This window comes from Jaculus jaculus, chromosome 8 (genome assembly GCF_020740685.1).
Source record: "Jaculus jaculus isolate mJacJac1 chromosome 8, mJacJac1.mat.Y.cur, whole genome shotgun sequence".
Classification (NCBI taxonomy): Eukaryota; Metazoa; Chordata; class Mammalia; order Rodentia; family Dipodidae; genus Jaculus; species Jaculus jaculus.
This window is the reverse complement of record NC_059109.1, coordinates 42,050,221-42,067,762: the sequence shown is the minus strand read 5'-3', so window position 1 is coordinate 42,067,762 and position 17,542 is coordinate 42,050,221. Positions and strand designations below refer to the sequence as shown.

Sequence of the window (17,542 nt, the reverse complement as noted above, 5' to 3'; positions counted from 1 at the left end):
CTTTGCAAGTTGAGAAAGTATGGGTATGCCCAGGCTTCTAGACACCCCAAATTAACTCTAGATGCATATACCATTCTGTACATTTGGCTTTATGTGGATACTGGGGAATTTAACCTAGGCTGTCAAGCTTTGCAAGCAAGTGCCTTTAGCCACTGAGCCATCTGTCCAGCCTTCTTTTGTTGTTGTCTTTTTTAGTTTTGGGGTTTTTGTTTTTGTTTTTTTGAGGTAGAGTCTCACTCTGGCCCATGCTGGCCTGGAATTAACTATGTAGTCTTTTCCCTCCCTCGTGTGTGCGCGCGCGCACTCTCTCCCTCCCTCCCTCCCTCCCTCTTTCTCTTTCTCTTTCTCTCTCACGCGTGCGCTATTTTTTTTAATTCCACAGTATTTAATTAGCTTTATTTACAGAACAGTATTTTTTTGTTTATTTTTTCAAATTAGTGTCTTACTCTAGTCCAGGCTGACCTGGAATTCACTACGTAGTCTCAAGATGGCCTTGAGCCTCCTAAATCTGCCTCCTGAGTGCTGGTATTAAAGGTGTGTGCCACCACAGTTTTCACCCTTCAGTGGTACCTAGATAGCATCATTAGGCTACAATGGTAGTTGTTCCTGGCATGTTGTCACACATCTTTAAGCCTAGCACTTGGGCAGCAGAGGTAGGATAGCTGTTGAGTTTGAGGCCAGCCTGGAACTAAAGAATGAATACCAGGTCAGCCAGGGTTACAGTGAGAACCTACCATAGGAGGGGGGGAGGTTGGGGAGGGAGGCAGTTTGAAAGGACTTTTAATATAATGCTAAAAATAGCATGTTGGTGCTCCTACAAAAGAGACAAGCTTGACTATTAGCAGCTCTTTTGTCTCAGTTATTTTTTAAATATTTTATTTATTTAAAAGAGAGAGAGAGAAAGAGGGTTGAGAGAGAGAATGGGCACACCAGGGCCTCTAGCCACTGCAAACAAATTCCAGACGTATGTGCCATCTTGTACTGGGGAATTGAACCTGGGGCCATAGGCTTCACAGGCAAGCACCTTAATCAGTAAGCCATCTCTCCAGTCCCTGCCTCAGTTATTCAGAAGCATTTTTGTTACAGTCTCTACATCCTGAGAGATTCTGATGGCAAGGCCAAGATCACACCTTTCCTATGGAAAGTCCTTAACACATTTCCTGTGTCCTGCCTCCTTCCCTCACCCTGTACCCCTCTCTTTCTTATTGAGCCAGGGTCTTATTGCAGGGTTTAGAAGCAGTGGTACCTTTCTGAACTCTGATTAGGTTTAGTTTAGGGTTAGAGTGCCTAAGTACTTAATAGTCACTAGAACTTCCCAAACCAATGGTTCTCTCCATTTTGCTATCTTATAACCTGCCAAGAATTGACAGGTGGCACGTGTAGAAAAAGTAGAAGGAGGGCTGGAGAGATGGCTTAGCGGTTAAGCGCTTGCCTGTGAAGCCTAAGGACCCCGGTTCAAGGCTTGGTTCCCCAGGTCCCACGTTAGCCAGATGCACAAGGGGGCGCACGCGTCTGGAGTTCGTTTGCAGAGGCTGGAAGCCCTGGCGCGCCCATTCTCTCTCTCTCCCTCTATCTGTCTTTCTCTCGGTGTCTGTCTCTCTCAAATAAATAAATAAAAATTTTTTAAAAAAAGAAAAAAGAAAAAGTAGAAGGAGCTGGGCGTGGTGGCACACGCCTTTAATCCCAGCACTTGGGAGACAGAGGTAGTAGGATCACCATGAGTTCGAGGCCATCCTGAGACTCCATAGTGAATTCCAGGCCAGCCTGGGCTAGAGTGAAACCCTACCTTGAAAAAACATAAAAACAAAATAAAATAAAAAAGTAGCCAGGCGTGGTGGTGCACGCCTTCAATCCCAGCACTTGGGAGGCAGAGGTAGGAGGATTGCTGTGAGTTCGAGGCCACCCTGAGACTACATAGTGAATTCCAGGTCTGGGCTGGAGAGATGGCTTAGTGGTTAAGCACTTGCCTGTGAAGTCTAAGGACCCCGGTTCGAGGCTCCATTTCCCAGGACCCACGTTAGCCAGATGCACAAGGGGGCGCACACATCTGGAGTTCGTTTGCAGTGGCTGGAAGCCCTGGGGCGCCCATTCTATCTCTCTCTTTCTCTCTCTCCCTCCCTCCCTCTTTCTCTCTCTGTCACTCTCAAATAAATAAATAGAAATAAACAATTTAAAAAAATGATAAAAATAATAAAAATAAAAAAGTAGAAGGGCAAGTTAAGCAAAGCTTTATTCTTAGAAAGTGAAACAGAAAACTCTGAAGCTGGTGAAGCTCTGCCAGTCAGGGTTCTTATATTCTCAGGGATGTAAATGATTCAGGGTAAGGGTGGAGTGAATTGGCTATTTTGAATGTACTTGAGGGAGGAGCTCCTGACAAAGGAAATAGATAGAGTTCATGGGTCAGCTGACATCTTGGTGAGTCAGGACTTTGGAATTCAGTCTCTGGACTTAGAATTAGTGATTCTCTTTTGGGGCCTGTAACCCTAACTACCTACAAAATGAGGACTAATTTACACCTAATTTCTATCAGTCTCACATTGTAGCCCTGGCTAGTGAAAGTTGCTTTTTAAATCAGGCTGTCCTCAAATTTGGGTAATCCTTCTGCCTTTACCTCTTACGTGCTGAGATTACATGCAGGTACACATAGGTTTTCTTTGTTTTTTTTTTGTTTTGTTTTTTTGTTTTTCGAGATAGGGTCTCACTGTGGTCCAGGCTGACCTGGAATTAACTATGTAGTCTCAGGGTGGCCTCAAACTCTCGACAATCCTCCTACCTCTGCCTCCCAAGTGCTGGGATTAAAGGCCTGCACCACCACGCCCAGCTAGGTATTCTTTTTTAAACTATGTAATTATTTACTTATTTGAGAGAGAGAAAATGGCAACACTAGGGCCTCCTGCCACTGCAGAGAACTCCAGATGCATGTGCCAATTTGTGCATTACTCTTTACATGCGTCCTGGGGAATTGAACTAAGGCCCTAGAGTACAAGTATGCCAAAAGCTGAGCTATTTGAACAATTCAAGATTTTGTTTGTGCCAAGCGTAGTGGTGTACTTCTGTAAACCCAGCACTTGGGAGGCCCAGGTAGGAGGATCACTATGAGTTCAGGTCAGCCTGTGCTAAGTGAGATCCTATCTGTAAAAGAAGATTGAGTTTGTATTGGTTTTTTACTGTTGCTGCTTGTACTTCATCTACATCTACCTCAGCCTCTGTCTCCAATTGCTGGTGATGCAAGAGTTGGGGATTAAATCCCATAAAGATGCAGGAGAGCTCAGGTCCATGAACCTCATCTGTTGGGTCCTTCTCCATTTAGCAAAGAATTGGCAACATAGACTCCAATAAGGGTAAGTTATGAGAATCCTGAGGTTTATTTTAGGGAGAGTTAAGATCCAGAGGAAGGCCTATCAGGAAGCTCAAGCCAAAAGATATTTTTCCCCTGGCCCAGCTGGAAAGGGACAGGGGAGATGGAGGAAATCTCCTCAGAGTGAAATCTCAAGTGAAGAACACAAACACACACACACACAGAGAGAGAGACAGACAGACAGAGACATAAGAGCCTAAGCCAAAACATCCCCTTCACCTTCACACTCACATGGGAGTCAGAAAAAAATGAAGAGATAGTAAAAGGTCTCAAGGCTAGAAAGCACATAGGAAGGGCCAGAGGGATGGCTTAGCAGTTACACTGCTTGCCTGCAATGCCAAGGGACCCAGGTTCAATTCCCCAGGACCCATATAGGCCAGATGCACAAGGTGGTTCATGTATCTAATGTTGGTTTGCAGTGGCTGGAGGCCCTGGTGTACCCATTCTCACTCTTCCCCCCCACCTCTTTCTCTCTCAAGTGAATAAGTAACAATTTAAATTTTTATTTTAAAAAAAAGCACATAAGAAAATACCTGGTAGAAAGAAACCCTCCCCCCTTCCCAGCCTTGCAGCAAGGAGAAAGAGTGAATTACACCTTGTGTTCAGATGGAGATAGAAGAGAAAGGGGAACCAAGAAGAGATTTATACACATGGTTAGACTCCTTTATATGTGTCACACATCCAATTACGGTGAACCTCATCCTCACGCTCAGGTGTGTAATGGAGAAACCTGATTGGTTGATGGACTCAAGAGGCTGACTCAGGAGTACCTACAAGTATGCTGAGCTGAGGAAGAAGTAGGGAGCTACTGTGGGAGGGTTGCTTGGAGCCAACTTGAATGAGACTGGATCAGAGGTGGGTTCTAGTCTTGCCAAGACAGACAAGGTAGCATTTCCTTTGGCATTTTTCTTGGCTGTCTTTAAGAAAAAGCTATGTTGCTCCTGTTCTCCTTCACTGGTATACAGGTATACAGTACCTCAGGGCTACACTGATATTTGTTTTGTTATTGTTAATTTTTTACTTTTGCCTGTGTGTAAGATTTGATGTGGTATATGTATATGCATGTGTTCTTATGGCACCCCATGTGTTCACCAGGGGTTGCTCCATTCCTCTTCTGTCTGGTGTTTTCTTTTTTAATTTATTTTTATTAGTTATGGACATACTTAGTATGTGAACAGCACATGTTGGTACTACCCTTTCCCTCACCCTTGCCCCTTTTCCAAAGGGTCCCTCCTCGTTGGAGATGCATGTCATCCCCATGGGGATTGTGGGTTGTGCATTATGGGTACAGCTGTCCATTATGGGGGAGAGGCAAAGTCTCTGTGCATAATGTCCCAACTTGTGGCACTAGCAAGCTTTCCGCCCCCTCTTCCACAAAATTCCCTGATTCATGTGGGTGCATTTTAAGTCAACATCAGTGATAGGCTCTTAGGAGCCTCTGGATTTCTGATTTGGTAGGTATTGGGTATCTTCAGTATCTATCTCCTTCACCCCTGTACTGAGAAAGCAGCACTCTTGCTCATTCCCCAAATTCCTGCCTGGTGTTTTTTGAATCAGTTAACAACTTCCATTATTATAAAAAATATCCCATGGTAATACCCTCTCTTCCCCCACTTTCCCCTTTGAAACTCCATTCTCCATCATATCCCCTCCCTATCTCAATCAGTCTCTCTTTTATTTTGATGTCATGATCTTTTCCTCCTCTTATGATGGTCTTATGCAGGTAGTGTCAGGCACTGTGAGGTCATGGGTATCCAGGCCAGTTTGTGTCTGGAAGGAGCATGTTGTATGGAGTCCTGCCCTTCCTTTGGCTCTTACATTCTTTCTGCCACCTCTTCTGCATTAGACCCTGAATCTTCGAAGGTGGGATAGAAATATTGCAGTACTGAGCACTGCAGTTGCTTCTTTCCAGCACCATGATGCCTTCTGAGTCGTCCCAAGGTCACTGCCATCTGAAAAAAGATTCTCTACCAAAAGTGAGAGTAGCATTAATATATGGGTATGAACATTAAGAGAAGTGCTTTATGAGAACGTTAAGAGAAGGCAGTTTGATAAGCATAGTATGTACATTTAGCCAGACAGCAGCAGGTATAACACCCCTAGGGCTCATGACTACCCCTGTTTTAAGTTTTCAGTAGCAGGGATGTATTCCCTCCCATGGAGCAGGCCTCCAGTCCAATTAGAGGGCAGTTGGTTTCCACCATGACAGACGTGCCACTATTGCATCCGTTGGCTCATTTGGCCTGGCTGGCCAAATATAAGGCTTGCAGTGTCCACTGTTGAGTATCTTCAGTGGTTCAGTCTCCTTTTAATAACTGTAGAGCTTGTAAGTTGGATCTCTTCTCCCCTATAGGACTGGGGTTTCAGGTGCACATGGCCACTCCCAGCTGTTTTATGTAAACTCTGGTGATTAGAACTTGGGCAGTTTCCAGCTCTCTCAGGCCCTTATGCTTGCACTTAAAGCACACTTAACCTCTCTGAGCTCTCTCTCCTACCCTGTTTATATTTTGTTATAAACAGACAGCTGTGTTGAGCTTCCAACATTAACATTTCTACAGTGGACTTTTTATAGTGTAATCACAGGTAACAAGAGAGAAAATTAGTATTAATTTATTTTTTAATATTTTTATTTATTTGCAAGCAGAGAAAGATAGAAGACAGCCAGCCAAGGGGAGAATGGGCACCGCAGGGCCTCTAGCCACTGCAAGTTAATTCCAGATGCATGTACCACCTTGTGCATCTGGCTTGATTTGGGTACTGGTGCACGCCTTTAATCCCAGCAGTCGGGAGGCAGAGGTAGGAGGATTGCTGTAAATTCGAGGCCACCCTGAGACTCCATAGTGAATTCCAAGTCAGCCTGGGCTGGAGTAAGACCCTACCTCGAAAAACCAAAAAAAAAAAAAAAAACAAGAATGGGGAGGGGCCAGGTGTGGTGGCATACGCCCTTAATCCAAGCACTCAGGAGGCAGAGGTAGGAGGATTGCTGAGAGTTCAAGACTACCCTGAGACTACATAATGAATTCCAGGTCAGGCTGGGCTAGAGCGAGACCCTACCTCTAAAAACAAAACAAAACAAAAAAATCCGGAAGAGCCCAGTGAGGCTGTGCAGAGGTATATAACCCTAGTGTTTAGAGTGGGGCGGAGACAGGAGAATTAATGAGACTTGCTGGTCAGACAGACTAGCCAAATAAACAGCAAATCCAGCTTCAGTGGAGACCCTGTCTCAAGAAGATACAGCAAAAGAATGACTGAGGCGCTGTTGGATGCCTTCTGGCCTCCACACCCGTGAGCACAGGGTGAATGCATCTGTACACACACACACCACCCATTCACTAAAATCATAAATATTAAAAACCATTCTAAGCCAGGTGTGCTGGCACACACCTTTATCCCAGCACTTGGAAGGCATGAGTTTGAGGCCTTCCTGAAGCTAATTCCAGGTCAGCCTAAGCTAGAGTGAGACCCTTCCTGGAGTGGTGGGGGGACATTTTTGCTGGGCATGGTGGCCGTACACCTTTAATCACAGCACCAGAGGCAGAGGTAGGCAGATAGCTGTGAGTCAGAGGCCAGCCTGGACTAGAGTGAGACCCTACCTCAGAAACAAAACAAAATTTTTTTTTTGTTAAAGAATGGGGAGGTAAGTAAGGTGTGGTGACTCAATGTCTATAATCATGGAACTCAGGAGGCTGAGGTCAGTAACTGAGACCAAGGCTAGCCTGAGGTAGAGAAACACCCTGCCTCAAAATTATAAAAGAGGGGGAGGAAACATTCTTTCAGTTGCATCCTTTTGTTTTGTTTTGGGTTGGGTTGGGTTGGGTTTTTTTTGGGGGGGTGGTTGGTTTGAGGTAGGGTTTCACTCTAGCTCAAGGTGGCCTTGAAATCACAACAGTCCTCCTACCTCTGCCTCCCAAGTGCTGGGATTAAAGGCCTGCGCCACCACACCCGGCAAATAAATAAATTTTTTAAAAAGGACGCAACTTGCCAGGCATGGTGGCGTAGGCCTTTAATCCCAGCACTTGGGAGGCAGAGGTAGGAGAATCACCATGAGTTCCAGGCCACCCTGATACTACATAGTAACTTCCAGGTCAGCATGGACTAGAGTGAGACCCTACCTCTAAAAAACAAAAACACAAACAAAAGTTTATCTATTTATTTATTTGAGAGAGAAAGAAGAGGCAAATAGAGAATGGGCATTCCAGGGCCTCTAGCCACTGCAGAGGAACTCCAGATGCATGCACTACCCTGTACATCTGGTTTACATGGGTAGTGGGAATTGCAGCCTGGATCCTTAGGCTTTGTAGGCAAGCACCTTAACCACTAAGCCATTTCTGTAGCCCCAGTTGCATCCTTTAATTTTTTTTCTCTGTTCTTAAAACTCTTAATTTCTCTCTCAAATAAATGTCAAGAACATTCTTTCTAGGGACAATTGCTTTGGTTTCATTCTGACATTAAGCCTGTAAATTCAAGGACTTTGATCAGCAAGGATTTGTTTAGGGTGGGGCAGAGGGGACATTTGTAGTGTTGACCTTTAATTACTAAAATAAAATTGGCTATGTTCTTGCTGGGCATGGTAACACTCCACTTAGTCTCTGCACTCTGGATGCTGAGGTGAGAGGATTGCTCTGAGCTCCAGGTCAGCCCTACCTTGAAAAAACAAAACTGGATTATTTATTTATTTATTTATTTTATGAGAGAGGGGAGGAGAGAGAGAGAGAATTGGCACGCCAGGGCCTTAGCCACTGGAAACAAACACCAGACATATGTGCCACCTTGTGTACATGTGCTACCTGTATACTTGCATCATCTTGTGCATCTAGCTTACATGGGTCCTGGGGAGTCGAACCTGTGTCCTTAGGCTTCACAGGCAATCACCTTAACCACTGAGCAAGCTCTTCAGCCCTGGATTTGTTTTTCACTATGAAAAACGTCCAATCATTGACCAAAACACCATTATAGCTTAAGGACTTGATTTTTATTTTTTGGATAGATGGGAGATATAAGACACACAGAAATCTATAAGAACTAGATTAGGTTCCAAGTTGGAATTGAGAATATAGGTTGCTCTCAAGTGTCATACAGTGGCAACAAACTCATTTGTTTTGTTCCCATTTCAATATGATGACTTGAACCCAATATGGATAAGGTAGAAGGTGGGTAGATTTTTGTTAAAAAAAAAAAAAAAATAGAGTACAGTAATTGGCATCAGACTTACTGTGTCCTTTTATCCTGGTTGGCAGGAATATATGGTTTACAGGAAGCACACCTACATGAGACTTGATGGTTCATCCAAGATCTCAGAGAGGCGGGACATGGTTGCTGATTTTCAGACCAGGTAACACAAATGCTTGCGATGGTGAGTTTATAAGAAATACCAGAGAGAAGGCTTAGTGGTTAAGTCAGACTTCCTTTTGTTTTTCTTATGTGTAGCCCAGACTGCACAAACTCATGACCCTACTGGTTCAACTTCTCGAGTGCTGGGATTACAAGCATATGCCAATTACTCACAGATAATGCCTGCTCCCTTTAAGATTGGTTGCATCTGTTCATAGTGATTCAGATCTGAGAGAGAGAAAGAATATACCTGGTCTTTTTTGTGGATTTTTTGTTGTTGTTGTTGTTTGTATTTTTGTTTCTTTGAGACAGTATGTGTGTGGCTTTGTATCCCTGGGTATCCTTACTAACCTGGGACTTGCTATATAAAGGAGACTGGCCTTGAATTTGTTGTAATCTTCCTGCCTCTTTAGTGCCACCTTGCCCAGCCATGCTTTTTCAGTGCATCAGTGCCCATATCTGGGCAATAAAAGATTTTTACCCTTTTTTCGGGGCAGCGGGGATTGGAGATTGGAGGCAGTCACACATAGCCCAGGCTATCCTTCAACTCCTGATCTTTTTCACCTCCACTTTTGGACTCCTAGGGTTACAAATTAGGCAGTCAAAAGACTTCTGATTATGAAAGAAGATCCTTAAGTGTATAATGTCACGAAAAATGTTCACAGAGCTGAGTGCTATGTGATATAGCCCAGTGTAGAGTGCTTGGCTAGGTACTAAATTCAACCCCTAATAATTTAAAAGAAAAATAGTAGAAAAGGAAGATAAAGGGAAAACGTTAAGTGTTAACAGTAGCCATCTCTGCTGGCTTAGTTAGTTAACTTAAGTTTAAGCTTAAGGAACAAAACCTTCCTTTTGCTTGTGTTCTTCTAATATCATGACAGTACATTGCAGTGTGATAAATTATGGTAGTATGCAATCCATTCAGCTGATAGCTCTCAGTCACAGTATCTCTCCCACATGTTATTGAGCTTATGAAACTTCAGACACAACCTGCTGAATGCTGATGGTTTACAGAGCCATAATTATCCTCAGTTCTGATTATATTGTACAAGGCAGAATCTGGTCAGTGCTCTTAACAGAGAGAAAGCCAAGCTGTCCTGGGGACAGGTCTGCCAAACCCCATCAATAGTTTTCTTCCATACTCTTGGAGAATTGAGGAAAAGGTAGATCTTAAATTTATAGATAAAATGGTTTGGGGGCTAGAGAGATGGTTTAGCAGTCAAGGCACTTGCCTGCAAAGCCTAAAGACCCATGTTCAACTCTCCAGGTCCTATGGAAGCCAGATACACAGTGATGCAAGTGCACAAGATCTCACATTTGCACAAGGGGCACACGTGTCAATTGCATTGTCTGGAGGCCCTGATGCACCAGTTCTATCCCTCTTTTTTCTCTTTTTTCTCTTTCTCTCAATCTCTCACTCTTGCATTAAAAAAAACACAAACAGGTAGTCCATTGCGCTTGTCTCCAAAAAAATTGTTTTGGGGGCTCGGGAAATGGCCTAGTGGTTAAGGCATTTGCCTGCAAAGCCTCTGGACCCAGTTTGATTCCTCAGGACCCACATAAGCCAGATGCACAAGGTGGGACATGCACCTGGAGTTTGTTTGCAGTGGCTGGAGGCCCTAGCACACCCATTCTCGTCTCTGTATGCTTCTTTCTCTTTCTCTCTCACTCTTTCTCCCCCAAATAAATAAAATATTTTTAAAAGGTTTTGACTTTCTGAATTTACATGATTTTTTTTTTGTTTTAGTTTTTCTATAAAATTAAGTAATTAGCTAATCTCTTTCATTTCAGGTGGTGGTAGTGTTCTGTATTGTTTCATTTCTTAGCTTTCTGGAATTACATGGTTTATTTAGTTGGTTTTTGTTTAATTCTTCTAGAAAATTAAGCACTTGTCTAATTTCTTTCATTTCAGATGTTGTTGTTGTGGTTCTATATTGTTTCATTTCTTGAAACAGGGTTTCATAGCCCATGCTAGCCTTGAGCTCCTTCTGACAGGTGTGTGTTGCAATACTCAGCTCTTATATGTACTTGGTTGGCTGGATGGCTGGCCTGACGTAGCCCCAGGTTGGCTTCAAATTCACATCTATCCTCCTACCTCAGCCTCCAAAGTACTGGAATTACAGGCATGTACCACCAAGCTCAGCTTATTTAAATTTTTTTGTTTGTTTTTCTGAGGTAGGGTCTCACTTGCCCAGGCTGACCTGATTCTGTAGTCCCAGGCTGGCCTTAATTAAACTCATGGAGATCTTTCTATCTCTGCCTCCCAAGTACTTGGATTAAAGATGTGCCACCACACCCAGTTTGCAGTTACTATTTTTATTTTGTGAGTCAAACCCAGCAAACTGTCCTCCCTCCCCCCCCCCCTTTTTTTTTCCCAAGGTAAGGTCTTGCTCTAGCCCAGGCTGATCTGGAATCCACTATGTAGTCTCAGAGTAGTCTTGCACTCCTGGTGATCCTCCTGCCTCTGCCTCCTGAATTCTGGGATTAAAGGTGTGCGCCACCATGCCCAGCTACCATCTTTTTTATTTTTAAAGATTGGTTTTTACTTTTATTTATTTATTTATTTATTGGAGAGAGAGAGAGAGGAGTGAGAATGAGCACACCAGGACCTCTAGCCACTAGAAACAAACTACAAATGCATGTGCATCTAGCTTATGTAGAACTTGGAGAATCAAACCTGGGTCCTTATGCTTCACAGACAAACACCTTAATCACTAAGCCATCTCTCCAGCCCGATTGGTTGATTTTTTTCGAGGTGATATTTCATTCTAGCTCAGGCTTTCCTGGAATTAACTATATAGTCTCAGGGTGGCCTTGAACTCATGGTGATCCTCCTACCTCTGCCTCCTGAGTACTGGGATTAAAGGCATGCACCACCACACCTGGCTCTTGTCCCCTTTTTTTTTTTTTTTTTTTTTTTTTTTTTTGGTTTTTCGAGTTAGGGTCTCACTCTGGCTCAGGCTGACCTGGAATTCACTATGTAGTCTCAGGGTGGCCTCGAACTCACAGTGATCCTCCTACCTCTGCCTCCCGAGTGCTGGGATTAAAGGCGTGCGCCACCACGCCCGGCTTTGTCCCCTTTTTTTAATGAGGGGGAGCTAGAGCAAGAGAGAGTAAGAAACAGAGAATTGGCACAACAGGGCCTCTAGCCATTGTAATTGACCTCCACATGCATGTTCCACCTTGTGTGCATATACGACTTGTGCGCTTGCATCACCTTGTGCATCTGGCTTATATGGGACCTAGAGAGTTGAATGAACATTGGTCCTCAGGCTTTGCAGGCAAGCACCTTAACTGCTAAGCCATCTCTCCAACCTACACTTACTATTTTTTGTGGGGCTATTTTGTTTGTTTGTTTGTTTGTTCATTTTTATTTATTTATTTATTTATTTGAGAGTGACAGAGAAAGAGGCAGATAGAGAAAAGGAGAGAATGGGCATGCCAGGGCCTCCACCCACTGCAAACGAACTCCAGACATGTGCACCTCCTTGTGCATCTAGCTAACGTGTGTCCTGTGGAGTCAAGCCTCAAACCAGGGTCACAGGCAAGCGCTTAACTGCTAAGCCATCTCTCTAGCCCTGCAATTACTTTTTTTTCTCAATTTTTATTAACATTTTCCATGATTATAAAAAATATCCCATAGTAATACCTCCCCCCCATTTTCCCCTTTGAAATTCCATTCTCTATCATATCCCCTCCCCATTGCAATCAGTCTATCTTATTTTGATGTCATGATCTTCTCCTCTTATGATGGTCTTGTTTAGGTTGCAATTACTATTTTTAATTACATGTATTTTATTGGGCTAAGAATGCATACCACTTCTTTTTTGATTTCTCAAGGTAGGGTCTCACTCTAGCCCAAGCTGATCATGAACTCACAGTGATCCTCCTAGTGCATCTGGCTAATGTGGGTCCTAGGGAATCAAACCTGGATCCTTTGGCCTTGTAGGCAAACACCTTAACCATTAAGCCACTCCTCCAGCCCCCACTTTTCTGTTAGTAATATGTTTATTGAATGTTTGCACTGTTTCAAATTATTTTCTTAGCATAGATTCAAAAAAGAGAAATTGGGCTGGAAAGATTGCTCAGTGGTTAAAGTGCTTGCTCAAAAAGCCTGATGGCCTGGGTTCAGTTCCTCAGTACACATGTAAGGCCAGGTGCACAAAGGGGCCTATACACCTAGAGTTTGTTTGTAGTGGCAAGAGGCGTGCCCTTCTTCACTCACTTTCTCTCCTTGCAAATAAATAATATTTTGTTGGGTTTTTTTGAGGTAGAGTTTTGCTGTAGCCAAGGATACCTGCAATTCACTACATACACTCAGGGTGACCTCAAACTCAGCACTGCTCCTACCTGTGCCTCCGGAGTACTAGGATTAAAGGAGTGTGCCGCCATGCCCAGCCCAAATAATTTTTTTTATTTTTTACCTTTTCAAGGTAGGATCACACTCTAGCTCAGGTTGACCTTGAATTCACTCTGTATTCTTAGGGTGGCCTCGAACTCACAGCGATCCTCCTACCTCTGCCTCCCGAGTGCTGGGATTAAAGGCGTGTGCCACCTTGCCCAGCTAATTTTTTGTTTGTTTGTTTTGTTTTTCGAGGTAGGGTCTCACTCTGGTCCAGGCTAACCTGGAATTAACTCTGTCATCTCAGAGTGGCCTTGAACTCATGGCGATCCTCCTACCTCTGCCTCCCAAGTGCTGGGATTAAAGGCGTGTGCCACCACACCCGGCTTCAGCTAATATTTTTTAATAAAAATATTTTTGTTAAATGTTACATTTGAGGGCTGTAGAGGTGGCTTAGCAGTTAAGGCATTTACCTGTGAAGCCTAAGAATGCATGTTTGAATTTCCGTGTCCCAGGAAGCCAGACACAGTGACATAAGCATGCAATGTTGCACATGTGCCACAGGGGGCACATGCATTTGGAGTTTGTTCACAGTGGCTGAAAGGCCCTAGCATGCACCATTCTCTCTCTCTCCTCTCTGTGACTCTGTCTCTCACTCAAAAATAAAATTTAAAACTAAAAGTTACATTTGGGCTGGAGAAATGGCTTAGTGGTTAAGGTGCTTGCCTGCAGATCCAAAGGATCCAGGTATGATTCCCCAGGACCCATGTAAGCCAGATGCACAAGGTGGCACATGTGTCTGGAGTTCGTTTGCAGTAGTTGAAAGCCCTGGAATGCCCTTTCTCCTCCTCCTTTGTATGTCTGTCTCTCAAATAAATGAAATAACTTTTTTTCAAAACAGATTTTTTTTTCCAGGTGTGGTGGCTGACTCCTTTAATCCCAGCACTCAGGAGGCAGAGATAGGAGGATCACTGAGTTTGAGGCCAGTCTGGGGCTACAGAGTGAGTGCCAGGTCAACCTGGGCTATAGTGAGACTATACCTCACAAAAAGCAAAAATATAAAAATAAAAAGGAGAAATCAGCTGAGTGCACGCCTTTAATCCCAGCACTTGGGTGGCAGAGGTAGGAGGATCACTGTGAGTTCGAGGCCACCCTGGCACTACATTGTGAATTCCAGGTCACCCTGTGCTAGAGTAAAACCTTACCTTGGAGAAATCACTAGGTTATAGGAATTTAGTCATGTAAGTATTAATTAGATTGCTCTATAGAAAAATTCTGATTCAGATACTGTTAAGGGCTTTGACAAATTGACTTCCAGTGGCTGGTCTCACAGCTATTCTAGCTGACCCAATTCCAGAAATTTTTGTTTGTTTTGTTTTTTGAAGTATGTGCCACCACCGCCCTGCTCAGAAAGATATTTTTTTTTTTTTTTTTTTTTTTGCTGGTATATATGTGTGTGTGGTGTGATATATACGTGTGTGTACCCTTTTCAAGTCCCATGGGTTTACCTGTGGCAAGGTGTCTTCCCCTGCAGTGGTTAGAACAGAATGTTGAGTGTCTTCCATTGGTCTTCTGCCCATTCTTTTCTTTTTTCTGTCTATTCTTATTTGATACTAGAGCTTGCTGTGTTGTCATGCTCTTCAAGGAGCTTCCATGATTCTCAGGTCTGTGTTTCCCATGGGACTGGAGTTATAGGCATGTAGGGCCACCCTCAGATACTTATGGGTTCCTGGAGAAGCTAACGGGAATGGTCTCTAGGCTTTCTGAGGCCCTCATGCTTACAAAGGAAGTGCTTTTAACCACTGAGCCATCTCTTCAACCCCAGAAAAATTGTTCTATAAGACTCAGAGATCAGTATTTTATAGGAACATGTTATACTAAGCAGGGGAGTAGAATATATGTATTAATCTAGATTCTACTTTTTTTTTTCCTGAGGCAAGATCTCATTCTAGCCCAGACTGAGGCTGGCCTCAAACCCATGACCATCCTTAGCCTACCAAGAGCTGGGATTATAGGCATGAGCTACTGTACCTGGCTTCCAGGGGTTTTGTTTGTTTTGCTTTAAATAAATATCTTTGTATAGAGGCCATATCACAGCTTTAGGCACCATACTCTGTTTTTCAGTTTTTCAAGGTAGGGTCTCACTCTAGCCCAGGCTGACCTGGAATTCACTATGTAGTCTCAGGGTGGCCTCAAATTCATGGTGATCCTCCTACCTCTGCCCAGTGCTGGGATTAAAGGCGTGCGCTACCACACCCAGCCCATACACTGTTTTTGAGACAGAGTCTCTCATTGGCATGGAGCTAACCTAGTCTAGGTGGCCAGGGAACCATGAGGATGCACCTGCCTCTGTCTTCCCAGTGCTGGCTGGAATTGATTGTGTCTGCTACCACATATGTGGTAGGGTCTCGCTCTAGCCCAGGCTGACCTAGGATCCACATGTAGTCTCAGGCTAGCCTTGAACTCACAGTGATCCGTCTACTTCAACTTTCCAAATGCTGGGATTAAAGGCATGTGCCACCACACACCCGCCTGTTTTTGCTTCTTGAGATAAGGTCTTGGAACTTACAGTAGTCCTCCTGCCTCCTCAGCCTCCTGAGTGCTGGGATTACAGATGCTAGCTACCACATCCAGCTAAAATCTCTTAATTTGTGAGGAAGAGTAAATTGAGCAGTTCCTAGTAGAGCCAGTCATTTTGAAAAGCATTCCCTTAAAGGTATGATGAGTTTGTACTAGATCTTCCTGGCACACCTTCTACTAGGGAAAGGGATTTTATTAAGACTCATCCTCTGGGTGTCCATTATTCTCACTGTATCTTAGGATAAGGAGAAATGAATCAGTCTTCCTCTGAACTCTGATTACTTTACAAAGTAATTTTATAGAGTTGAGATTATGACTAAGAAATAAATTTCTTGGGCTGCAGAGATGGCTTAGCACTTAAGGTGCTTTCCTGTGAAGCCTCAGGACCTAGGTTGAAGGAACTAGGTTGAATTCCCTAGTACCCACGTAAGCCAGATGCACAAGGTGGCGCAAGCACCTGGAGTTTGTAGTGGCGAGAGGCCCTGGTGAGACCATTCTCTCTGTCTCTCCCTTCCTCCCCCCTTTTCCTCATTCCCTCTCTCAAATAAATAAATAAATATATGATTTTAAAAATAAAAAGGTAGAAAAAAAAGAAAAAGAAGCCAGGCATGGTGGCTCACGCCTTTAATCCCAACACTCGGGAGGCAGAGGTAGGGAGGATCAATGTGAGGCTAAAGCCAGACTGAGACTATATAGAGAGTTCCAGGCCAGCCTGGGTTGGAGCAAGACCCTACCTTAAGAAACAGTAAATAAATAAGTAAATAAATAAATAAGAGGCATGCCTTGCCAAATATTTTCATTATGATTAACGAAAAGACATCAAAAGAAAAAAAAAATGTAGTATCAAATAGAAAGCCTTGTGGCTCAAAGGTCAGCCAGAGTAAACAAGGACTCTATAAAAAGCCATTTACATTCCCTTCATACAAGATTTATTTATAAGAGATCCTTCCAGGAAAAAGTCTGACTGAGACTAAAGCCTGGCCAGGATGTCCTGACAGGGCAACACTGAGAGCATGTGATCTAGGAAGCATTCACAGGGTTTAGGTGCTCTGCTGCCTTGGCCTTGGCCTTGGCCTCCCTTCTTCCTACTTCATGACCTTCTTTTTGTGTGTTTGTGTGTGTTTGCTTTTGAAGGTAGGGTCTCACTAGCCCAGACCAACTTAGAATTCACTATGAAGTCTTAGGGTATCCTCAAACTCATAGTGATCCTCCTATCCCTGCCTCTTGAGTACTGGGATCATGACTTTTACCAAATGGGTCTCCCCTCCCCAAGTTTTTGAGGACTCAGGGTAACCCTTTGGAAAACATGAGACACAGTGACTTTAGCATGCTGCCTTCTTTCTAGTGTTTTTTAATTTCCTTTTTAATTTTTAATTTATTATTTCCACCTTCTTTCTTGATGAGAGTATTGTCTTCTTTCATTCTGCTTTTTCATTCTACTGCGTTTTCATTCAGCAATTTTTTCCTGCAATTCATTCGTGATGAGCGCTGTTTGCGTATTTTTATATTATTTTATTTTATTTATTTATTTTTTCTTAATTTTAAAAACATTTTCCATGATTATAAAAAATATCCCATGGTAATACCCTCCCTCCCCCCTTTTCCCCTTTGAAATTCCATTCTCCCTCATATTCCGTCCCTATCTCAATAAGTCTCTCTGTTTGCATATTTTGATTCAAGAAGATGCAAAGTCATTAAAGAGAGATGGCTCAATGGTTAAGGCAGTTGCTGGCAAAGCCTAACAACCCGAATTCAATTCTCTAGTACCCATGTAAAGGCAGACACACAAACTGGTATTTGCATCTGCAGTTTGTTTGCAGTGGCTGGAGGCCATGGCACACCTATTCAGTTTCATTCTGTATCTCTTTTCTCTCTACTTGCAAATAAAATAAATAATTTTTTGTTTGTTTGTTTTGTTTTTCAGGGTAGGG

At 43.4% G+C, this 17,542-nt stretch overlaps 1 protein-coding gene across 2 annotated transcripts in view; it reads left to right on the top strand.

The window, feature by feature from the left end:
• The window catches only part of Ino80 (INO80 complex ATPase subunit), a 178,304-nt gene that overhangs the window by 125,671 nt on the left and 35,091 nt on the right, over nucleotides 1-17,542 (top strand). For both annotated transcript variants that reach the window (XM_045156229.1, XM_045156228.1), the window contains exon 28: nucleotides 8,596-8,690. In XM_045156229.1, the coding sequence (XP_045012164.1) occupies nucleotides 8,596-8,690 (95 nt within the window). The remainder of the gene's footprint in view (nucleotides 1-8,595; nucleotides 8,691-17,542) is intronic.